The sequence below is a fragment of the Bicyclus anynana genome, chromosome 20 (genome assembly GCF_947172395.1).
Source record: "Bicyclus anynana chromosome 20, ilBicAnyn1.1, whole genome shotgun sequence".
Lineage (NCBI taxonomy): Eukaryota > Metazoa > Arthropoda > Insecta > Lepidoptera > Nymphalidae > Bicyclus > Bicyclus anynana.
The window spans coordinates 11,759,757-11,785,634 of record NC_069102.1 but is presented as its reverse complement, the minus strand read 5'-3'; the positions used below and the strand labels follow the sequence as shown (position 1 = coordinate 11,785,634).

Below are 25,878 nucleotides of genomic sequence, written 5' to 3'. Positions count from 1 at the left end.
TAAACGGAAAAAGTTCAATACATTTTGCAAGCTCAACGTGATGAAATATATTTTTTTATTTATTATATAAATATTAATTTCTGTCTAGTCCTGAATTTCTAACCGACTTATAAAAATGTACTTATAAATCTTTATTAAGTATAAGTCGACTTAGCCAGTATAATTATAGTTTCAGTGTTTCACCCTAAATCCAATGTTTGAAAATAACGTTCTATTCCTCCCTTATCCTTAAGGACAGAATAGAGTCTTGCAAGTTGCAACTACCCAACCCGAAAGATTAAAACGATAGCAAAAAAAGGTTTGGTTGTGAAAAGTCGTCGAAAAAAAAAACAAAAAACAATTCGTCGGAGATTGTAACAGTTTGACATATTTTTGATACTGGCAAACCCTTTTATATTGTCTATGTTAAAATCTATGTAGTCAATGGTGCGATGTTTGAATGTCATACCAAGAATTGAAGAATAAATTTTCTTTGAATATTTTTGAGCTCAATAATATCAGAATGGCTGAAAACAGAGAAGAAATTCTTGCAAATTTTCAGGTAAATACTCACAGTGTTTTAATTAATATAATATGTGCAAGTGAATGTTATTTAGTTTAGAAAACGTGCAGGTTATGTGGTGAATAAAAACAGTGACTCTTAATTCTGCTTTATCTCTTTGTACGTCGTCTAATACGAAATTCAATCATTATTCTAACCATTAGGTAAAAGTATTTTAATTTGGTGTCGTCAATACAGTGTAATAAAACGCGAATACCCTGTGTTATTAAGGTTTGAAGTAATTTTTCCACTTTTGTTCTTTGTGTGAAATCAAAAAATTTAAAAAGGGAATTCCAAGGTAATCGTTGGAATATACAACGCATTACTTTGTTATGCTAGCGTAACCTTGGTAGAAATACGAGAGAAACCCTTATCTTGCTATAATGGCAAAAAAATATGAAAAATAATGATGAGTTGTGACTTTCAGGGAATCACAAATATTGAAGATGTTGCTGAAGCGATATACCATTTAGAAGAAACAAATTGGGATCTACTTGTAAGTGTTTTACGGATCTAATGTTTCTTATTAATATTAAAGTATCTTTTTTCATATGTAACAAAGGATTTACTTTGTAAAATTATTATTAATGTGCATCAAAAAACACAGTTGGTTTTACTGTGCACTACTACCCAGTAAACAAGAAAAATGAATTTTAATATAGGGTATACAGTGAAAATATACAATTAATGATAAATATACAGTTGCAGAGTTAAACTTCAATAATGAACATTTTTCTGTTTTTTTTTTTTTAAATTATGAGCTGTAAGACCAATATTTTCTTTCCCCTCCAAATTCTCACAAGTACAGGAATTATGCAGGTGAAATGTGGGTCTGATATTGTTGAAACCAAGAGACATACTTTAGCCATACTTACTTAATGTTTGCAGTTTACCAAAATGAGAGTACAAATCTCTAGTCATTTCGCAAAATATTTCGAATAACATTAAGAAAATAATACATTATTTAAAATAAATAAGTTTTAAAATGACATGCATTTATTACCTTAATTTTTCTAATTTGTTTGTTGGTAAACAGTGCACATTACATATGGCTTTAGCATAGCTATTGTTTAAACCAATTATTATTTGTTTTTTACAGTCTGCCATCAATAGAGTAATGCCACAAGACAACAGAGGCTCTGTGTCTCAGTCAAATGATACACATGATGTGGAGATGATAGATGATGATATATCTGTGATAACGCCAAAAACACACCCACCTGGTGAGTACCATGTACCTTTATTGTCTTAGGCTCAGACCAATTACTATAGGACCTGCCTCTAGACGTTACCCTTCTGTCAAAAGTATATGATCACGATGTAATGTGTATATACAAACTGTATTAAGAGAATCAATGTTTCATTGTGTTTAAATTACATATGTTTGTATTACAATTTCAATTTATTGGTGTTAAATATTTTCAATGTGTTAGTTTATCTCGTCCCCCTCAAAAAAAAAACAGACAATTTTGCTGGTGAATTTGAGATACAAGTTCATTAAAACACAAGGCCATTATTATTTATTCCAATCTATATGACCCACTGCTGGGCCTTATGACTTAATGGCTGCTTAACTTTAGCATATTGGAGCTTGGACTCAACACAACCATTGTGTTGGCAGGCTTAGTAATCATTTTATTTATTTTAATGTGTAAAAATTACTCATCTGGGGTGCTAACATGCAAACAAAGATGTAGTTTGTAAAGAGAAATAGCCAAAATTTCAACCAATGTGCAATGGCAGCATAGTGGTTATCATCATTATCAATAATCTGGTAAAAAAAAATAGGACTTGAGGCACTTATTAAAAAAAAAAAAGCACTTATGATTGAAATGATTTCAGATCGGGAAGATAGTAATCAAGCATCAACCTCATCACCTAGAAATAATTCCATTGACCTCATAGAGCTCCAAGTGCACTGTAACAATAAAATACACGAAATCAAAATGTCTGGTTCCGCAACAGTCAGTAAGTATATCTAAAAATAAACTGTTATTATTTATGATTAATCTTGCATAACATGGAAAATATATATAGATTGTATTAACACTAAAAATTATAATGGGATTTTGCATATTATTATTTTAATTTTTCTTTCTTACATTACATACTGCCATATGTACATACATTATATACTTACATTTACTTGTAGCCAATGCAAATTCAAGATAATATAATTTTTCTTGTAAATGTGACATTTGAACCTCGGAATGAGAGATAATAAGCTGTAAACCCGTAAAAAAAATATTTTGGTGTTCTAAAAGTGGTCTCAAAAATTCCATAAAATCTTGCATATAATGCTTATATATCTATTCTACAGATGATCTAAAAAAGAGATTAGAAATGGTATGTGGTGTGCCGGTATGCAGACAACAGATATCAGGCCTGGGAGGGTCGAGGGCCACTTCCTCTGCAGCATTATCAAGTTTGGGTCTCGCTCGCAATGCAGTGTTGCGGCTTAAGGCAGCTGATAGACTAATGGCAGATGATGAGTAAGTCATTTGTATAATCATACTCTGAGGTCAGCCTCCCATCTTTGGCAGGGGTGACCTTTTTTTTTCCTTTTTCCTGGTCTCTCTACTTTATCAACTAGGTAATTTATTATTAAGAAGTAATATAGGCTTTAAAACTTGAAAGCATACTAGTCTGTCACTTCCCTGGTCCATTTATCTGAATGAGAAGGCTCCTTAGTACCACGATGTATATTATTATTTAAATCATAGTAGCGGATGCTTCGTTCTGTGACTTTGTTTGCGTGAAATTCCATTCCTAACAAATGCCGCACAACGTAGGCTTGAGCACCTTTAAAAAATCTTGCTGTCAGATTGTTAGACGTCAGGGACTGCAAATCCCGCCTGAAAAGGACAAGACTGGCCAACATAGTATAGTAGTATATACTCATTCCCGGTGGGACGCTACATCAGTAGATGTGCAGAGCCCAAAACGACATTCTAAGCAGTCATTTCATCGGATGAAATCGATCCAGATCCAGACGGATCCAGAGAATGATCTTCAATAGATAAAGAAGAGAGGAAAAAAAAACAAATGCCACAAGAACCTTGTATTTTTCCAGAATAAAAAGTATTTTGGAAGGTCTAATTTCCCCTTAACTTCCCATTAAATTGGCAGAGTTAGACACGAAGTTTGCTGTGCTTAATGCCTCGCTCGACTTCAGATTGTTGTCAAGAAGCTATCCTAGGATCGAAAACAAAGCGCCTCACTACACTACTCGGCTCACTCGACGTAACGGGTAGCAGCGACAGTGATTGCACCATTATTTTGTGGTTGAGGAAACACCTCAAGCAGATCCCAGGACTTGTGACCTTGGGTATAGGTTTAAGGGATCCCTAGAAAGCATTAACACTCACCTCCCCTGACCGACATGTCCTCCATGTCCACACTAAACAATTTATTACCACAAAACAGTATTGCATAAAACCCACTAACGCGACTAGCAGCGTGACGGTGTTCACGCTGCCTAACAAACAACTGAGCTCAAGTCATCATATACCCTCTTATTAATACTATCACTGTTGCAACAACGTCGCACAAATACCTCCCCTCCACAATAACATAAATAATAAATGTTAATACCAACCGTAATCGAGAAACTCGTAACATTTTGTATTCCAGAGTAGCAGAGAGGTTAACAACAACATACGTGCTCCGCGTTAAACACGACGAGAGAGAATACACGCTAAAGTACCCCGGCACTAAAACTGTGCAGGAAGTCAAGAATGATCTGTACTCACTCACAGATATACCTGTTCGACTTCAAGTAAGTTATAAAACTTGTAAAAGTTACTAAAATCTTCCTGATGTAATTTGTACGTGATCAACTAATTTAGCAATCGTGATATAATATTTCGTAATTTTTATTTTTGTGACGTCATGACACAGATAAAATATAGATAACCATGGCTCAATTGTCAAAAAAAATCATGTCATGTCTTGAAAAAATATGATAATTTTTTTCAATCTAGCAGAAACGTAATGAACAATAAATTTAGACCCTTTTAAAAAAGTGTCAAATTGCCTATTTGTGAACAAAATGTTTGTTATCTTATAGGTTTGGACAGGTTGGCCTACAGTGTCGGGTCTCGACGATACGGTGCTAGCAATGGTGGGCCTGGACCTGCCGCAACACGACTTGACAGTCAAACGAGCGCCTAGCAAACAGAGGGAGTACAAGAGGGTACGTTTATTTTTCTCTCGACTCATGTTAAGTGACGACGCAATCTTTCCTGATGTTAAGTGACGACGCAATCTCTTCTGATGTTAAGTGACGACGCAATCTTTCCTGATGTTAAGTGACGACGCAAACTCTCCTGATGTTAAGTGACGACGAAATCTCTTCTGATGTTTAGTGACGACGCAATCTCTCCTGATGTTAAGTGACGACGAAATCTCTTCTGATGTTTAGTGACGACGCAATCTTTCCTGATGTTAAGTGACGACGCAATCTCTTCTGATGTTAAGTGACGACGCAATCTTTCCTGATGTTAAGTGACGACGCAAACTCTCCTGATGTTAAGTGACGACGAAATCTCTTCTGATGTTTAGTGACGACGCAATCTCTCCTGATGTTAAGTGACGACGAAATCTCTTCTGATGTTTAGTGACGACGCAATCTTTCCTGATGTTAAGTGACGACGCAATCTCTTCTGATGTTAAGTGACGACGCAATATTTTCTGGTGTTAAGTGACGACGCAATCTCTCCTGATGTTAAGTGACGACGCAATCTCTCCTGATATTAATTGACGACGCAATCTTTCCTGGTGTTAAGTGACGACGCAATCTCTCCTGATGTTAAGTGACGACGAAATCTCTTCTGATGTTAAGTGACGACACAATCTTTCCTGATGTTAAGTGACGACGAAATCTCTTCTGATGTTAAGTGACGACGCAATCTTTCCTGATGTTAAGTGACGACGCAATTTCTCCTGATGTTAAGTGACGACGAAACCTCTTCTGATGCTAAGTGACGACGCAATATTTTCTTGTGTTAAGTGACGACGCAATCTCTCCTGATGTTAAGTGACGACGCAATCTCTCCTGATGTTAAATGACGACGCAATCTCTTCCGACACACACTTGATCGGTTTTTTAGTTCTAATTCGATAAATGTATTTACAGATAATAGTAGAAAGCTCAGACAGCGAAAACAGTTCTGTGGAAGAAATTGAAGATGCTGACAGCTTTCCCACAGAAGAAGACATGTTTGTTGATGTCCCATCAGAGCGATTACAACCACTCAGTAAGAATACTACCATTTTATTTATTTCGTTTATATAAACCATACAATCAAAATACACAAAGTTATTGTTTCTTATTATTTGATGATTATTCATCCTACTGTTGGCCAAAGGCCTTTGTGTTCCTCAGTCTTTTATCAGTTGTTGTTTATGTTCATTGAGCTACTTCAGAAGCAGTAAATTCGTTTTACCATCTGGTATTATTAGGCATGCCTATTTTTCTTTTTGCATCCCTTGGGTACCATGATGTTGTTACTTTTGAAATTTTTGAAAAAGTGTGGATTTTTTCTGCCTGGGGCCGACTGGAATATTTCATTTAATTTTGCTCCTCTCCTACCAAACTACCAAACTCACCATGAATATTAGATACTTAAAGAGACATAAAAAAAATAAAAATAGCCTTCATTCTCTGACTGCTAAATACATTGTACTTAATACTATAACTTAATTTATATTATATCAGAGCAGTCAGCAAAGCAAAATCAGGTTGTCTTCCCATATTTTGTATGGTCGTCCTTGCCTTTTCCCGTCTCTGGAGTACCATTGTATGACCTCTTTGGACTCTTTTGAGGATCTGACCACATGTCCTGTACAAAGAGAAGTATAGTAATTAATGAATACTATTGTTCACGAGCCGTGGTAGCCTAGTGGATATGACCTCTACCTCCGATTCCGGAGGGTGTGGGTTCAAATCTGGTCCGGGGCATGCACCTCCAACTTTTCAGTTGTGTGCATTTTAAGAAATTAAATATCACGTGTCTCAAATGGTGAAAGAAAACATCGTGAGGAAACCTGCACATCAGAGAAAATCTTAATTCTCTGCGTGTGTGAAGTCTACCAATCCGCATTGGGCCAGCGTGGTGGACTATTGGCCTGACCCCTCTCATTCTGAGAGGAGACTCGAGCTCAGCAGTGAGTCGTATATGAGTTGATAACGACGATTGTTCCTGGGCCAGGGACTCATCATTCCGGGGCCTTTTCCGCACTTGGCCACTCGGGCCAGGGACTCATAATCTAGTATAACATGTTGCACATAGTGTCTGACCACGTGGAGGACGAGGCGTTGGGCTGCATAGAATTCGCTCAGCGGTTCCGCGCGCGCTACGGGCCCAACACGCCCAACTTCTTCGAGGGGACCCTGCAGGACGCCATCAAGGAGTCCTGTTTAAAACCTGCTAAAGAGGTAAATATTTATACTTGTTTACTTTAGATTGTATTTGTAAAATATAAATTGCTCATAAAGAAAGGTTGACCTTTCCGATGCGGAGCATTATTCTCATCCAAGTATGTGTCTTTCAAATTAATATATCCTAATCATAGTTATACACGCTCTTGTAGGCATACGAAAAGCACCATGATATATCTTGAATGTAATGAAAAAAAGACAAATGCTCTAGAGGCTCTCTATTTCGTTGTCAGACCGGCTTCCGGACTGCGTGGTTCCTGTTCCCGTAGGAATACGGGGATAAAATGCCTATAGCCTATAGCCTTCCTCAATAATTGGGCTATCTAACACTGAAAGAATTTTTCAAATCGGACCAATAGATCCTGAGATTAGCGCGTTAAATCAAACAAACAAACAAACAAGCTTTTTAGCTTTATAATATTAGTATAGATTCAGAGTCAATATGTTTGTTTCCCTTCACGACCTATTTTTGAGGCATCATTATCATCATTATGTCAGCCGTTGACGTCCATGTCATTGCAGGACACAGGCCTTGTGTAGGGACTTCCAAACATCACGATCCTGAGCCATCTGCATCCAGCGAATACCTGCGACTCGCTTGATGTCGTCAGTCCACCTGGTGGGGGGTCGACCAACACTGCGCTTTCTAGTGCGGGGTCGCCATTCCAGCACCTTGGGACCCCAACGTCCATCGGCTGTTCGAACTTCGAACTATTTAAACGGAAGCTAACGTGTAACCGATCCCTGGATGAGCTATGTCACAAGCCCAACTACTATTACAATAATACTTCCAGAGGAAACTCCTGGGCGTGTATCTCCACCATGAGCAGTCGGTCCTGTCGAATGTGTTCTGCGCTCAGCTGCTGGGCTGTGAGACAGTACTGCAGACACTTGCGGCCAACTTCATACTGTACGGCTGGGATCTGACGGACTCGCATAACAACAACATGTAAGTATATTATTCGACAATGTTCTTTTTTTTAAATTACAAAATTCCCTTCTTCTGATAAAACTTATAAGTCTTGATCATCGCCGGAAAGTTGTCTGTTTTACAGAATATATTTAGAGGGTCTGTTAATCGCATCTTACAAAGCGCCAACCACCAGGTATCATTGATATTCTTAGGATATGCATGGATAGGAATCTGGAATTTCCTCCCGAAATCTGTATTTCAGGAGTCTTGGAACTCTAAGATAGGAGTATTTAGTCATATTCCAGGCAAGCACCTTAAGGTCTCATCTACACTTTACTATCACGACAAATAATGGTCGAGCGCGATCCTATTTCGTTAAAAAACGTGACTGTTTCAGGTTATTATCATCAATAGCGAGCGCGCTGGGCCCGGTGGCCAGCATGACGATCCGCAGCATCCCCGTGGAGCGGCTGCCCGCGCTCATCATCATCATGCGCGTGCGCTCCAACACCGAGATATACTCCGTCATCAATGGTGAGACTTGCAAACACATTAGGCCGCCATGGTTTCGATGCAGGACGGCCTTATTTGTCAATCGGCATTACAAAATTACAAATACATATTTAATATCCGGGTTTGTTTGTTCTTTTGGTAGATTTTCCAAATATTGTGCAACCTCCATAAATTCTAAATTATTGGTTTCTCAGGTTTTAATTAAATTGAAATCATTGTGCAAACTAGTTGCACAATATATAGTACAATTCATTTTAGACTAAGTAAACTTTTTGTTTTATTTTGGAACTTGGGTAACTTAGTAGTTTTGTCTCGGCACTTTCTGAAGTTTTGTACTTTGCACAAATCAATAACAATGAATGCTTAGGCAACGTCGGAGTGTCGGAGCTGGTGGGCGGGCTGGTGGAGGCGCTGGAGCGGTTCGCGTCGCAAAAGGAGGAGGACTCGCGCGTGGAGCGCGAGCGGGACGCGCGCCAGCGGGTCAAGCGCGAACAGGACGAGGCCTACCAGATGAGCCTCGAGGCGGATAGGTGAGGATCATCATCATCATCTTGGTGTAGGGTTGAGGGATCCCTTTTAGAATGCATAAACACTCACCTCCCCTGTCCGATATGTTCAATAATTACAACAAAACACAATTGCACAAAATTACTAACGCGACCAGCAGCGTGACGATGTCCACGCTGCCTAACAAACAACTGATCTCAAGCCAATCAAATACTCTCTTATTTATAACATCACTGTTGCAACAACTTCGTACAAATACCTCCCCTCCACATTAATATAAATTTAGAATGTTAATACCACCCGTAATCTATGAACTCGTAACACTTATAAAAGTGAGAAGGAGAGGAGGAACTTAGACCCAACAAGCTGTTTCAATGTGAAATGGCGGGCGAATTTCTCTTTACTCTACAATGATAACTATCGGATAATTACAATGACTGCGACTTTATTGACTGATAATAACGGTAAAAAGAAATAATAAGTTTGCGTCTTTTTTTTTAAATAACGAATGTTTTCATAAAATTCAATGATACAAAGTATTGTGTCCAATAAGTTTCATGTTGATGGTTGATATTAAATATTTGTTACACAGAGCAAAAGAAGAAGTGAAAAAGCAACAAGAATTTGAAAGAAATCAAGAATTGGAGAGAGCAGAATCTGAAAGACTAATGGAAGAAGCCAAAAAAGAGGTGCGTTTGTCATTTATATAATGCTTTTATTTGAACTCTCACAATTATGTATTGCTACAAAGCTCTCATATATATTACATGTTTTATTGAAGGTTTCATAGTCAACTAGAAAAATACCCTACTAGAAAGAAATAAGGGACGGATGGGCCGTGCCCACCCTAGAATGGACCTGTGCCCACCATAGGATTGTGGGCTATGGGCTAGCGATATGGAATTCTACTAATATAGTAATAATAGACTTGACGTCGGGGGGCAGCAGATATCGACTGTCTTACTACTACGATTACGTATTTTAAAATGCAAGGATAGATAAAGGCGTGTGTTACATGAATTATTTGAATTAGTATGTATGAAAACATAAAAAGTTTTTTTTTATAGTTCGGCTCCTAATCTCCTATAAGTAAGCTTGTCATCACCTTGAAGTTATGTATAGCCCTAACGATGTCAAACATTTTTTTTTAGTTAAAAAAATTTAATAGTTATGCAGTTCGGCTCCTATAAGTGGACTTGTCAACACCTTGAAGTTATGGGAAATAGTGAGCACCCTGTATAGCCCTAACGATTTCAAACAGCACACTATACTATACTGTGTATGTGTGTGTGTCGTGCTCAGGCGCTGCGAGCGGGCGCTGCGGCGCGCGTGCCGGACGAGCCGGCGGAGGGCGCCGATGACGTGGCGCGCGTGCGTGTACGTCTCCCTCCCCCGCACGACGGCAGTCTCGAGAGGCGCTTCCACGCGCAGGACACGCTCGCTGTGAGTACTAGCCGTGCCTGACTACCAAGTGACCCGGTCGTACCTCAGACCAATTATAGAAGGACCTGTATCGCACTCATAGTCACGAACAAAATTGTCTGTCATTTTCTGAGGAAAACGAGCTTAGATTTGGTATATATACCATTATTATACTAAACTAGAGGTTTTTGCCCTTTTTTTACACAATTAGCCTCCAATCTTATCATCATCATTATCTACCCATATTCGACTCACTGCTGATCTCGAGTCTCCTCTCAGAATGAGAGGGGTTAGGTCAATAGTCCACCACGCTGTCCCAATGAAGATTGGCAGACTTCACACACGCAAAGAATTAAGAAAATTCTCAGGTTTCATTTACTGTTTGAGACATGTGATATTTAATTTCTTAAATGCACACAACTGCAAAGTTGTAGGTGCATGCCCTGGACCAGATTCAAACCCACACCCTCCGCAGAGTTCATATCCACTGGGCTATCACAGATTCAATCTTAAAATGTTGCTCAACTTTGTTGGTTACAATTTACAAATAGAGCTTTTGCTAGTATATAAAATGGAATTTTTATTTTCTTCAGCAACACCATGACAATTTGATCCTCATGTTATGTTTTTCGTTACAGGTGTTATTAGATTACCTCGCATCAAAAGGTTACCCAAAAGAAAACTACAAGGTCATAGCTAGCTGGCCTAGAAGAGACGTAAGTTTTACCTTTGAAATTAATTCAATAGAATAGCGGTAGGGAATAAGTTCCCTAAGTGACACAAAACTTATTGTAACCAGAAACACAAATAAACTACTGTCATTATTCCTTCAATCTTTTAATCCCAGTAATCTCCTTTTGAAAACCTTACTCAAATCAAAGTAGTAAGAGTAGTTTTTATGAAATTTCTCAGGCCTACACGCAGATATAGAGATCGAAATCAAAATTCGTTTATTTCAAGTAGGTTTAGTTTACGAGCACTTTTAAACCATCAAGTTTGACTGTTCGCCAAAATCTTTACTTTTAGGTAATTGCACTTAAGCCTGCAACTCGGGAGTTGTAGGAACAGTGATGACCTTGATATTTGATAACTAGCCGACGCTCGCGACTTCGTCCGCGTTAAAATCGATGTTAACTTTCAACTATCCCTACCCTACCCCAACCCTACTCCTACCTACCCCTACCCTACCCCTACTCCTGAACTAAAAAAATCAAGATTTTTAAATAAGAAAATGGTTGTTGTGCCTCACTAGACATCGATTAGTATAGTGTATTGCGGACTTTTTTGTAGATATTTATAAGATCTACAATTAATTTGAATATTTTATGGTTCTATCTTTTATAGATTAGGCAGCGTACGCAAAATAAGTAACTTTTCTGGTTGATTTTTTACACCTAGTGTCCGAAAAACCCAAATGTCTTAGGGAACCCTACTTTTTTCCAAAATAAAGTTTAGCCTATGTTACTTGTGGATAATGTTGCTTTCGAATGGTGAAAGAATTTTTAAAATCGGTCCAGTAGTTTTTGAGCCTATTCATTACAATCAAACAAACAAACAAACAAACAAACATACAAACAAAGTTTTCCTCTTTATAATATTAGTATATAGTCCACAACTTTAGGTTTTTTACAGAACAATAATACTACTCAAAAAGGTTCTTTTAAGCGACACTTTTCGTTTCGATTCACATACATTTTATTTTTAATAATAAGCTTTACGGCTCTGGGTTCTAGCCCTTTTGAGTCCGGATTCACATACAACAAATTAATTATCACGGACCAATTATAGAAAGACCTGCCCCGCAAGACGTTACCTCTCTGTCAAACAACCAACGATCTAACGCGTTATCGATTGTATCGATGTTTCATTGTTGTAATCGTTTTCGTCGTCTAAAAAGCTCCCTAATAATTCCGGTTTGTGTAGTAAGTAGTCAGTCAGTCAATGGCATGAAAAACGGTCAACAACTTCTAATTCACTAAAAGATGACGTGACGTTTAATTTGAAAATATTTCTATTTTATTTTTGTTATTCTTTACATGGTAGCCCTTGATTTCAGTCTCACTCAGTAACTGATGTTCAGTCAGTAACTGATGATGCAATCTAAGATCGAAGCGGGCTAACTTGTTAGGAGGAGGATGAAAATCCACACCCCTTTCAGTTTCTACACGACATCGTACCGGAACGCTAAATCGCTTGTCGGTACGCCTTCGCGGTCGAAGCCTTCTACCAGCCAGACCTGAACCAATTAAGAAAACCTCAATCGGCCCAGCCGGGAATCCAACCCAGGACCTCCGTCTTGTAAATCCACCGCGCATACCACTGCGCCACGGAGGTCGTCAAAAACATAATTATAATTAATAATAAATTAAAACAATATATAAAAGAAAAATCGATTCTATTCTTCTAACGAACGAACGAACAGCAAAACATTGATCCATTAATTGAATATTCTGTGTACAGATTATAATTATTATTTATTCTTGTTAAATTTTTTCTATGTGTGAGTTTACCTCGTCCCCCTCTAAAAACGACAGACAATTTTGTTGCTGCATTTGGGTGCGATGCATTTCCATGTCTAATTCCTCTATGTTAATTAAATAGAGTTTGCAGAAATACAACACAAACGACATAAAAAGAACCTTAAATACCCCAAGCAGACATGAGTCACAAACCATTTTGAAAAACAAAGATTGAGTTTTATGGGTATTAATATGCATTTATAAAATTAAATAAGAGCTTTAATTAATTTTATAAATCGTATTATCGTATTATCATATCAAAAGAAGAAAGAAGTTGTAATTCAAATGATGTTTTCTTTTATTATAATGTGAATAAAATATTTTCATTTATTGCAGACTTACCTTAAACTATGATTAATTTTTTGATTTTGTATTAAGTGAAAGAAGATTTGAGATTTGACAGTTCACACTTCACAGCACAGAACACTACTTTATTTTTTGTCTGTGACTAATACTCCTACTTCACAGTATTCGTTAACTAAATCCAGTTTGTTGTGCGTATTTTCTTCCCTTATAATTTTTGTTATTTCGTTTTGTTCTCGTTTCGTTGTTATTGTTTATTATTGTTATTTGTTGTTCGTTTACTGTTTTTAATTTTATTTAGTTTAGTACGAAATTAAATTAGCACTTTAAATCTTAATATTTTACAAATAGAGGCCTAAATTGAAAAAAAGGTGTCTTAACAAACTCATCAAATTCTACATAAAATCGTATATCTAACAATAACCCACACTACGAGAAAACGAGTAAAAACTACTTGTCAAGTTTTTAATTTACGCCTATAATCGCGTACATAATTTTCATAGTCAAGCTACAGTTTTCTATTAGTAATTGAGTTACAGATAGAAGGACAGACGGACATGGGTATGGGTATCTTCAAGTCAAGAGTGAATAGGCATCTTCTAGGCAAGCACGTTCTACCAAAGGCTGCCTCATAGCTTACAATCTAGCGTACAGCTAAGCGGTGCTTGCTTATACATAATAAAAAAACAAAACTATAAGGGTTCTTTATTGACCACGGAACCCTAAATATAAGTGAAACATTATCTGTTCGATAAATAACAGTTTATAGGAACATAAAATATAAAAAAAAATTGTCTATCAAAGGAAGTTTTATTTCATGACAATATTCGTGAATAATGCTTTAGTAAAATGTTGAGCACCCCTGAATCATATGTTTTTGTTTATTTACATTGTTTAAAATACCTACCCGATCTGACTATAGAAGTATACATACCTTATATTTTATTCTATACGTAGGATAATATTTGAAATAAGATGATCGGTTGAAAATAATATAATATCTAAATAAATTAATAAATATATTTGGAAAATACTGACATCGCTATTTATCCCCTAGCATCATGTTATGGGTACTAAAATAGCTGATCACATGTTTAACATTTATTAAATTTAAAAAATAGTGAATCATATCTAAATAAATGATATTTATTGTAATCCGTCTGGTAATAATCCGAATTTCCACTATGATTTTAATAGTCTGAAGATACTATCAATTGGTTGCTCTATAATGACATGATCTTTGGGAAAATGACAGTTAATGTGGTGTTGCCACACAGCTAGTCTATTAGTTCCATTTTTATTAACTTCCAACTCAGACCAATTATTGTATAGGACCTGCCTCACTTGACGTTACTTTTCTGTCAAAGTATATGATCAACGATCTAATGCGATTATAAAAACTGTCTCTATAGTGTCGATGTTAAATAGTTGTAATCGTGTTCGTCGGTTAAAGAGCTCCGTAAAAATACCTTTTTTGTGTAATTGAATGGTGTAAAAAACGGGCAAAGACTTCTAGTTTAGTATAAGATATATACAAAATCTAAGCTCGTTTTCTTCAGAAAATGACAGACAATTTTGTTCGTGACTGTGAATGCGATACAGGTCCTTCTATAATTGGTCTGAGACTTCCAAGTATGTTGCACTATGACCGTAATATATTTTTCATTGTTTCAGCTCACAATGGAATCTCACAGCAGTACGCTGAAAGCGCTCAAGCTGTACCCACAGGAGACGGTGCTGCTCGAGGAGCGGTGAGCGAGCGCCATGTACCAACACTCCGACCATAATAGTTTCACTAGCCAAATTCAATCGAATCACACATTTTTTTTAAACTACCCGCGTTTTTACTTTTGCAAAACTACCCTCATTTTTACTTTCTCATAACCCGCGTTTTTACTTTTACAAAAGTACCCGCAAGTAAGTAAAGTATCTCTCACCTTTTCTACTAAAATACGTGCTTTTTTAAATTTTTTTTTCAAAAGTACCCTCTTTCTCAAATGTAACCTATCGTGAGTGTTATTCATATTAATTTATTATAAAACACGGTTAAAACTTACTTGATTAAAAAGTCGGAGTATGCCCGACTAGTTTCGGACCCATATGGGGCCCTTAGACATGAGCTGGTTCTTGCAACGCTGCACGATCCAAACTGAGACTCCAAAGTTAAATCACGTGAGTTTTAGTGTGTCTTAATAAATTAATGTATTATATTGAAAAAAAATCTTCATTTTGTTTTCGATACTGTTAATTTAAAAAAACGTATTAGAAAAATTTACTTTTATAAAATAAAAGCTTTCTAGTATGCACTTTTTTCAGCTACTACATTGGTCTAAAGATTTTGATATCATGCGTTTATTCTTTTCTAAGCGGACTTTTAATATTATAGGTTTCAAGAAAAAAGGACAAAACTTACAACTACAAAAAAAATTATAAAAACACTTAGTTTATAAATCATTTTATTTTGCTAATTTTACCTTATGTGTATTTTAATAAGGGTTATTTGTTATGAATTCGCTGTGAAACTGTTATGGCTCCATCGGTTATAAGGTCCTAGGATTCCAAACGCTGCGTTGATGTAAACATTACTACTGTACATAGATTGTTTCAATAGAATCTACACATTAATGTAAACATTTAATTTTGTAATATTTTCTTATGGCAACTACTGAATCAAAACAAAAAAATATTTTTAATGGCTATAAACACACCACATAACTCAGTCCTTCACTACATTCATGGGGGCATCTATAAATTACGTCATACGATATGCTAGCAGAGGGAGAGGGGGGGATGTGACGGTCTGTTACAAAGAAGGGGTTAAGACATCTAGAAAATCACAAATGTGACGGGCTGTTACAAAGAAGGGGTTAAGACATTTAGAAAATCACAAATGTGACGGGCTGTTACAAAGAAGGGGTTAAAACATCTAGAAAATCACAAACTTGACGAGCTGTTACAAAGAAGGGGTTAAGACATCAAGAAAATCACAAATGTGACGGGCTGTTACAAAGAAGGGGTTAAGACTTCTAGGAAATCACAAATGTGACGAGCTGTTACAAAGAAGGGGTTAAGACTTCTAGAAAATTGTGTGCGGTAATTTATGGATCATCCATTGACCTCTCCTGCTCCCCTCTATACTGCGCAGGTGAGGACCGACTCAGTTATACGAAACGAATGACTCAGAAATATCAGTTATATGAAACGAATGACTCAGAGACATCAGTTATATGAAACATATGATTCAGAGACATCTGTTAAAACGAATGTTAAGACATCAGCTACATGAAACTGTTCAGCTATATGAATGATTCAGAGACATGTTAACTTCTTGTTTACATTGTATGCAGCTTCTATTCGAGACAATCGTTGGCGGGTCATTTTCTTTTGTGAACAATTCCAAGTTGAATTGTATACCTCAAGATTTTTTATAATGTTCGATTGCGGCTATAATTAAATAATTCTTGAATTATTATGTATTATTATATTTGTATAAATGGTACTGTATGTGAATTGGAGATAAACGATTTTAATAAATGATGTACAATAACTAATACATTATACTTAATTATGGTGATACACCTGAACCGTTTTGTTCTGAATCACACGCCTGAAGATCCTAAGATGAGCCACAAGAGATAGAGAGAGATAACTTTGTCTACTTTTTTTTTATTCTTTGTAAGTTAGCCCTTGACTACAGTATCACCTGATGTTAAGTAATAATACAATCTAAGATAAAAGTGGGGTAACTTATTAGACGTAGGATGACAATCCACACCCATTTCGGTTTCTACACGACATATAATTTCTATCGCTCTCTTTTCGTCCCATCACAAAGAGAGAGAATAAATATCGCGTATTATTCGTTTCAATGAGATGAAAGAGAGAGTGAAGTAGACAAAATTATCTTCCTCTTGGCGCGTATTTCAGGCATATAGTAGGCCCAGCATGGGTTAACGAGATAATCGTGACAAGAAAGTATCGTCGATTAATAGCGGTAAAGAGATACGCAGTGGCATAATTTCATTGATCTGTTGTTTTAGAAAGGTTTGTAACCAAATGAATCTGATTTATTTTTGATTTATTTAATTTATTAGGTAGATTATGCCTAAAGTCTATAAGGGAATAAATCTAACCATATTGCCTAAATTCAAACTATCTTGTTTTGTCATCAACATCTCTAGCACATTTGGAAACGCCAACGCAGAGTATATGCGTATCTACATTATTTCTTACTAGAAGGAGAAGAAATACTAGCACACAACAATAAAACATACATGATGATAAAGGTAAACGTGGGAAACATTTAGAGCAATGTTGCTTGGCAACATGTTTAGATCAGTCCGATGTCATTTGTTTCGTCAATTATGTTTATAATCGCTCCAATCGTCAATAGTTTCTATATGGCCCAATGCTACGAAATTAATACAATGTTCAGACAGTTGGGAAAGTTTAGTATTGGTAATATTGGTTGCTGTTTTGGTTTTGCAAATGAAGTTTGGTGACAACTAAATTGTTTATGTAAATGTCTTGCCTAGTTAAAATTTTCTCCATGTTCCTCTGTATGGTGTAGCGTTACATAGCAACTTTAATGTTTTCAGGTACCTACCTATTTCAGTAAACTGATTTGTGACGTCATAAATTACTAATGTTGTCTAAATTTGATTTAAATTGCCCTTGTAAGCGCACTTAAGACTGTTGCTATAGCATTCGCGTAACCCTCCTTATTCAAAACGGGCTTTAATTTCTAGTACAGTAAATTAACAGACAGACGTAAACTCTGAATTTACATTGACATAGTAGATACTCTTTAGCATTGAATTATATACAAGATACGATAGTGAAATTAAAAACAGTAACCGCTTGCAATGCGCTTATAAATGGGCTTGCATTTTTAAATGCTCAATTTTTAGATGCTCAATTTTAGTTTTATATATAAAAATAGTATCAAAAGCTTTTGGTAAAACTAAAATCTTAACATTGGTTTTCTCACTTTGACATTTTCTTTGTTTGTCATACTGTTTGCGGAACACTTGAATTGATTATTATAAAGCATAATAAAAGAGAATAATGTATGAGAGAGTCTTCTAAAGAATTTTGATCTTTGTAATTTTACACTGAATCACATGATTGTAAATGTGTGTTTATAAAAAGTTATGTAATCATAATAAATAAACAGACATATTGATTTTATCTTTTATTTTCTCTAGTAACTATAGATTCTGAAAGATAACATGAGATAATTTTCTTTTAACGACACCATCTTTGAAGTGTTTCCCAAGGAAGGTTATTTTGCCCGCCTTTATTCCTTTTATGTATTTACAATCTAAACAGTAATGTATAATATTTATTATTTTAAACGAGCCTTTTTGTAAATACATAATTATAATTTGTTTATGTTTCAAACAATAAACTATTTCTTCACTTTAAACTAAATAGTATTTAATGACGGAACTCAATAGGCGCCCCTTTATATTTGGCTAAGGCAATCTCTCCTATCAGAATTATAAAAGCTAAAGCCATTCCGAACGCTAGAAGTATGAGTGCACTAGAGAACTCTCTAAGTGTTACGTTGAAGATGCTGGTGTCCGGTGTATGGACGCACGGCGGTTTAGGCTCGTCCCATACCGACCTTAGTCTATGCATCAATCCAGCTTCGTATATCTTTCGAATTCTGGAACAGAAAGTATAAAAAACCCCTCTGTTGGAAATGTAGACCTTATATTTAGATCTTTTATTGACAACTTGAATAATTATCATTGTTGTCAATCGCATCACTCAACTCGAAAAATCTGTTTTCGTCGATGTGAAATGTTTACCATCAAACATTTAAAAAAAAAGGTAGAAAACGCATGCCATTTCATAACTTAAATATTTTACATTATGTATTGTTTGTTTATAAAATGTTATTTAAAATATATTAACTATATCTAATTTGTTCAAAGCTTATTAATCGAATTAATTTTCATTAATTTAAGAATAAGTTAGTTATTAGGTGTGAAATGACTAGCGATCATTTTTAATTTGTTTGTCGCTAACACATCAAGTACCTCTCGCTCAGGTCGTTTGTATGGCAAATACTCCCGGGCATCCAGTAAATTACAAAAGATGAAATTATCAAGCAGTAACTTGCAACATTTATTTACCCAATAGCAACGTGTTCCCTATAAGGCGAATGCTTCGAAAGCGCCGCTGCCATGGTCTGCGGAGGATACAACTGTATCTCGTGAGCGTCGCAAATCTCTCTCTCGCTAAAACTGCTCTTCATTATTGTGTACGCGGTGACACTGTCAAGATGGAAGGCGAATCCTCCGCGCTTGACCATTGACATGCCTTGCTCAGGAGAGAAGAAGTTGTAATGCCGACTTGTGGCTATCTTCTGGTGATACAGTTCTATTGCTACTGGATCTTTTGTGCGCTAAATAAAAAAATATATTTCAGATGTGTCGTAAAATATAAAAAATTTAAAACTATTGGAAGGTTATATACCTAAATAAGGAGAATCATATAATGTGTTGATTTGGCTAAAATATGTTGTAAATGATTAATCAATAGGGATGATGGATAAGTTTGGATATATTGTTTTTTGAGACATTCGGGTAAATAAGATCAATATTAACCAATTAATATATAAAAAACAATAATGTTTGTAAAATAAAATAAGATTACAAAATTTTACAATCATTAAAAATGTTTTATCATGATTATTAAAATCAATCAATCAATTATGAAAATTCCTACATTTTTAGCTTCCTTACATTCAATTTGACTTTTCATTATTGTAGTATAAACAGAATCGCACAAATTACAAAGATATTTGTAATTTTGTTTGCATGCCCATACAAATCTAACAAGTGCCATGAATTGACCCAGCCAAAATTGATCCCTTAACTCGCTGTAGCACCGTAAGCAATGATCACAATTCACAGATACCCTGTTACTTCCACAAAATTGCTTTACTATTAGCATACTGTTAATTTATATACAATTCAAAAAACTGTCATCATGCATATCCCAAAGGCTGCCAGTCTGCTTAGTCAGAGCGAGGCAGCGCAGTCGAGAAACGGAGAAATATTAACCAATAGGATTGCACAAAATCTCCGCTCCTCTTCAGTGGACAGGGACTTGCGAGCTATTTTAAAAATTCGTATAAAATCCCTAAGCGTGCAGGGAAGTCACTTCGCTCCACAGCCTTGCTCCGCTCCGGTGGAGAGACAGTACGCAACTCCTCTCCGCATTAGTCCGTTTCTCCGCTACGCTCCCTCGCTACGCTGGTGAATAGGCAGCCTAAGGGAGAAGGGAGGCGTGACCAATGTAATAGACAGTTACAATAGACTCATAATAGATGAACAAACCTTAAAATAATCTGTATTATACAATACATCTTCCACCCCGGCCTTTAGGTTGCTATTCAGTAGATCTTTAAGGTTTCTGATGCTCTTCGGAGGTTCTCTCAGTAAGGTGGACACAACCGTAGCGTTGTAGTACTGGTACAGGGTCAGGGTGAACACGAACGTTATAAATATAACTACTTTAATTGAATACGAACCTCTGTCGAGGGTCGAACCTGTAATAACGATTTGAATGATACAAAAACTACTGCATTTGTGGGCTAACCACATTGTCACAGCGGCAGAGTTGAAATAGTACTCTCTTTCATCCCAAAACAAAGAAAGATTAATTATAATGACTAATCATTATGAAATTCTGCTTTTTCACTTCTGAATTCACAGACACATGTTTCTATTAAATAACGACCTACCCTCGAAAAGCTTTTAAGAGTCCGTCTTGACATTTTTTAAACGTCTTCTAAAAAGGAGGAGGTTCTACGTTCGGCTGTATGTTTTTTTTGTTACCTACCTACAATGCGACTTTAATCGTGAGACACGATTTCGAAAAAATCTCTCCTCGCTCCAAGTGGACTCGTCAACAGTATACTTAGTATTCCAAAGATTGTGTGGATCTCTGGATCTACTGAACTGATTTTTAAAAATTCTTATTTTATAGAAAGCCACGTTGTTTGGAAGCTATATTTTATCCCCGTATTCCCAAGGGAACATAACTACGCAAGTAAAACTGCGAGGCGACGCCTAGTGTCACACATTATGTTCAATGTCCATACCTTGCTGGCTAACTGCGCTAAAAATAAAAATAAACGCCATAGAAGTGGAGGAGTCCCCATCATCGCCAGGTTCTCTTAAAGTCTTGAGCTTCAGCATAACGCCGAGTGTAGCGCCAATTGCAGCCAGTATGCCAATGATCCAGTACCACACCACGTCGTCCAGCGGACGAGTGTATATGGTGGAGAAACCTCCCGGGTACTTTGGGTGACGTAGGATGAAACATGGCCTGCGACAAAGTAGGTTAAAGCTGGATTTATATTTGTCTAACGTGTCGTGTCGTGACGCGTCAGAACAGAATCGATATCATACATTTTATATGGCAACGTTTCACTTATGTGTTGTGACATGTCGTGTCGTTATTCATCAGAACAGAATCGGTATCATACATTTTGTATGCTCATTTCAACATAAGTGTAAACGTTGCCATATAAAATGTATGATACCGATTCTGTTCTGATGCGTCACGACACGACACGTCAGACAAATATAAATCCGGCTTTAGATGTAGATGATGCACTTGAAAAATATTTAAAAATCCAAGTAGGTAATTTATTATAGAGCATAATGGCAAAACAATCGGTCAAGACTGCAGAGTGAAGAACCTCAGCAATCTCAAGGATTCGACCGTTGCGTTGATTCAATAGTTAAGCAAAAACAAAAACAATTTGAAAAAATCGTGCGACAATAGGCAGGTTATTATAACTTAGAAGAGCGGCATTGTACTAGTATATGCTTAACGCAACGCTAAATTGCTTAACGGTACGTCTTAGCGGGTATTGTGGTAACTAACCACGACCAAATCCTACCACCAAACCAGATGTATAATCCTAACCTGACCCGTACTGGATATAGAATCAACTGCCCCAGAGAGGTCGTCTAAAAAAGGGTAATAAATATGGAGAAATAAACAAGTATCGAATACCTAGTACCTACCTGGATTGCCAAGTCGGAGTAATATAATCAATGAACTTGGCCCGATCCGATCGATAGAATATAGGAGTACCCCCAATGTCTGCCTCGCGCCGCTGTAGCGAGCCCACCATGCCATCGAAACTGCCATTGCGCAGGTAGCCCCAGGAGTTGGTTCTTCGGAGTGCATAACTACAAGTAATATGCATACCTACTTAATAGAATTATTTAAAACCAGAGGACGCCCTCGAGTTCGTCCGCCCTTAAACCTCCTTAATCCAGCACTGTTGCAAATTCCGTTATTATCGAATGTCTAGGAACTATAAACTCCCTGGATAATTTTATTTATAATACCTACGTCAACTGGCTCTCCATATTTCCTGATGTAAATATATAAACTTTTCGCTTTTATATTTTAGAAAATAGAGAGATCTAGATTTCAGTATAGGTCGTTGACGAACCACGAAGCCCGTGGCCTGACGCATACATCTGTCTTAAAGGAAGTGAAGGGGTTTTAGAATCGCGGAGTGGTGGGCAAACTCTACACTAGCAGTCAGTGTAGAGTTTGCCTATCATCATAAAGTCATAAACACACAGATGCAAGTCGGAGCGAAGGGATCACGCAACTCGCTGTCACTCAGCGAGTTGCGTGATCCCTTCGCAAGCATTATTAAAGAGCTATAGAAGTTACTTAATTAAATAGAACTCAGGAAAAAGCTTACCTACCTGAAATTGTACATGTTCGCTAGATATTTCACTATCGTAAAAAATTTCAGCTTGTGCAGAGAGTCCACTATAGAGTCCTCTGGCTTCGTTTGTTCCAAATATTGTTCAAATGTTTGATTTACTATCGGATCGACCACCACTACGACGCATTTTAGTACGACACCCGTCAAATCATACCTTTCCTTCTGTTTCAAGTAAAGTTTCGACGCCCAATACCCTAAATTGCGCACCACCAAAGACCCTTTTGTATAAAACCCTTTATTGTAAACTTCGTGCAAATAGAACACGTTAGGTTCACCGCCTTTTGTGATAAGAATAACGTCAGAATTAATTTCAATTGGAAACTTCGACCAAGCGTCTACCGTGGAAGCTAGGTCATCGGTTTTGATCAACCACGTATAGGAACTCCGAAAGTAGGTTTCGTCGACTAAATCTAAAGTATTGTTCCATAATTCACATGATGCATCTAAAACTAATCCAATTTTAGAAAAACCATCGAGTGTTGGACTCTTGCCTATTTGAAAACTAGATACTTTCATATTGTTTTCGTTTAAAGTTTTTTGAAAAAATACAATGTTGTCATTACTACTGTTGCAGTTCAAAATTACGCCATTTTCTATATTTTTGAATTTCAATAAGTCTAATATTAACGAAATTGCAGTAACGTGCCACATAGTGAACAGAAAAATAGTCAAAAGAAAAAAACATCTTCCGACCTCTGTTACCTGAACATAAATTACGTAAAAAATCTTCAATCAATTTTACTGTGATTCAAATGACAACAAAATTGCAGAAGAGTTATTACTGTCAACAGAATACGACGATTTTAAATGTGTAATGATATGGCGATGGCCGTTTGATGAAATGTTGTTTAAAAGTTTTATGAACCAGCAACCATTTAATGTCAGTTTAATATGATTTATCATTGGACTAAAAGTTGGTCTTCAGACTGAAACTTAATGATTATGTAGGCTATATGTAGATGAACCTGTATTTCTATTTAAACAAGCGATTATTGTTTGTACATACATTTTGATATAATTTTACAATTTGCAACACCTGCCTAGACAGAAGATTAGGTATGCCTAGAAATATTTTTTAAAACAGCAGATGTTTAAAATGCCTGGTACCTACGTAAAAAAAATTAACATCTTTGGTACATACATTTACCTACAGAATAGTTATAGATATATGAGTAGTTCTAAAACCCTAATATTATACCCATATTTCTAGGGAGCTAGAAAAAACCATGTTTAATTAAATAATGTTACTCTTAATTTTTAATAATGAACAAACATAGCCTAAATAAAACCAGAATTGCTAATGTTTAAAATTATGTATTTCAAATTCATAATTTATCTACATAAGAGTTTAGTGTATTATTAATTAAGTCATAATTAAATTTTAAATAGTTATTATTATTAAAATATGGCACTGCTTTTGATAAAGTATTAAATTATGTTTATTTGTTAGATGAATAACTAAAATACATCTTGAAATGGGAAGGCTGCATTATCTGGAACTAAAACATCAGCTAAGAAACATACAGTGCCAGCCGTGCCTTCGTACAAACTCTCTGGATTGTCAGGAAGTCTTGCATCCCTCAAAAATTCATCACTCGACATAAAGGCAGCAAACAATTTAGCTTTATGAAGAAAATTTACATCTCCAGTTAATCTGAATAGAAGGAGAAATACATAGCCATTGCCTGCAACGCCATGACAAATCCCAGGTCCCTTACGAAGCAGTCCCTTACTCCATACAACTTCCTCAGCTTTGACACACGCGTTGAGGTACTTTTGTTCTTTGAATACCAAGTATGCTTTAGCCATCAGGTAGACTGTGCCAGGAGCACCATGGCACCAGTGTACTAACTTATGTTCAGCCAAACCTATCTCCTCCATACAACAAGGCCAGTTGCCTTCTTCAGTTTGCAAAGATAACACAAAATCAATTGTAGACTTGATGTCAAGTGCAGCTGATTTATTGAATTCCAAATAACCGGGCACAGACAAAAGCATCTGTAGTATGAAACTTATGCCATGCGCTGCACCCAGATATTCAGTGTTATAATAATGATACATCAATGGGCAGGGGCTTCCATGTTTTCGAGAATATTCCTGGCCAGATGCAACCATAACATTGCATATTTTGTACAGTTCTTCATTAGTGAATATTTGTGTTTGTGTCTCGCGCGACGCCCACAGCAAACCGGCCAAGTAGCCAGCGCGACCGACGAAGAATTCGTCGCCGCCACATTTCAGGAATTTAGGATTTAAATACTGATTGTACAGAGACTTGTACATTTTGAAATGGTCAGTGTACTTGTCGTCGCCCATTTCTCGTTTCAAAACCGCGGCAATGATGTGTGTCCCTGCATCGCCGAGAAGGAATGAAGTCCTGTCGCCGGCTGATGTCTCTAGCGCTGGAGTGAGGTATGCTAATGCCTGTTCTAAATAAGCGCTTTTGTTCGCCGATAACAAAGGATTTTTCGACAAATAATAAAACATATACGCCACGCCAGTTACACCGACATACAGCCCGCCATCTACATTCTTCCGTTGAGGCACCAAACGCTTTCTTATTACTTTAGTATATTCGTTAATTTGGGAGATTATCTCACTGTTGTCCACGTTTGCTCCGTGTCCGTAGTCTTCGTACGGATTTGGAAAAAAGCGCACCATTTTTACGCCGAACGGTGTTACGGATAAACAATTGCGAAATGTTCGTAATGAAAATACCGTTTTCAGCAGTTTACTCATCAATTGAGCACTTTTTCTTTACTTATGATTCCTGATAAACACATACATTTATTTTTCTGTATTCCGAGACATTTTTAGGAGATCAATCATCAAAACAAAACAAATGAAAATCGAATCGAATCGGCATTCGGCAAAATTTTTTACACTGTTTGTGTTTTGTTTGTGTTTTAATTTTTGCTGTGGCAGTCAGCTGTCAAGTGT

At 36.5% G+C, this 25,878-nt stretch overlaps 4 protein-coding genes across 4 annotated transcripts; 1 reads left to right on the top strand and 3 right to left on the bottom strand.

Annotated features, from left to right (window-relative positions):
• Positions 1-383: 383 nt before the first annotated feature.
• Positions 384-18,345, top strand: LOC112047138 (FAS-associated factor 1). The gene is made up of 16 exons (XM_024084135.2): positions 384-541; positions 969-1,037; positions 1,641-1,764; positions 2,384-2,509; positions 2,862-3,033; positions 4,175-4,319; positions 4,611-4,736; positions 5,679-5,799; positions 6,835-6,980; positions 7,778-7,932; positions 8,294-8,430; positions 8,777-8,939; positions 9,509-9,605; positions 10,219-10,359; positions 10,977-11,054; positions 14,835-18,345. The coding sequence occupies exons 1-16, from the start codon at positions 440-442 to the stop codon at positions 14,913-14,915; spliced, it is 1,983 nt and encodes a 660-aa protein (XP_023939903.1). The 5' UTR covers positions 384-439; the 3' UTR covers positions 14,916-18,345.
• LOC112047139 (ionotropic receptor 75a-like) lies at positions 18,001-22,172 on the bottom strand. The gene is made up of 4 exons (XM_052887642.1): positions 21,280-22,172; positions 20,513-20,724; positions 19,304-19,575; positions 18,001-18,831 (listed from the first exon to the last, which is right to left on the bottom strand). The coding sequence occupies exons 1-4, from the start codon at positions 21,374-21,376 to the stop codon at positions 18,600-18,602; spliced, it is 813 nt and encodes a 270-aa protein (XP_052743602.1). The 5' UTR covers positions 21,377-22,172; the 3' UTR covers positions 18,001-18,599.
• Positions 22,173-22,872: 700 nt separating this feature from the next.
• LOC128199247 (uncharacterized) lies at positions 22,873-23,589 on the bottom strand. Its single transcript, XM_052887962.1, has one exon. It carries the CDS (start codon positions 23,587-23,589, stop codon positions 22,912-22,914), a length of 678 nt encoding a protein of 225 aa, XP_052743922.1. The 3' UTR covers positions 22,873-22,911.
• Positions 23,590-24,236: 647 nt separating this feature from the next.
• Positions 24,237-25,825, bottom strand: LOC112047176 (lanC-like protein 3 homolog). Its single transcript, XM_024084189.2, has one exon. The coding sequence runs from the start codon at positions 25,675-25,677 to the stop codon at positions 24,397-24,399; it is 1,281 nt and encodes a 426-aa protein (XP_023939957.2). The 5' UTR covers positions 25,678-25,825; the 3' UTR covers positions 24,237-24,396.
• Positions 25,826-25,878: the final 53 nt, after the last annotated feature.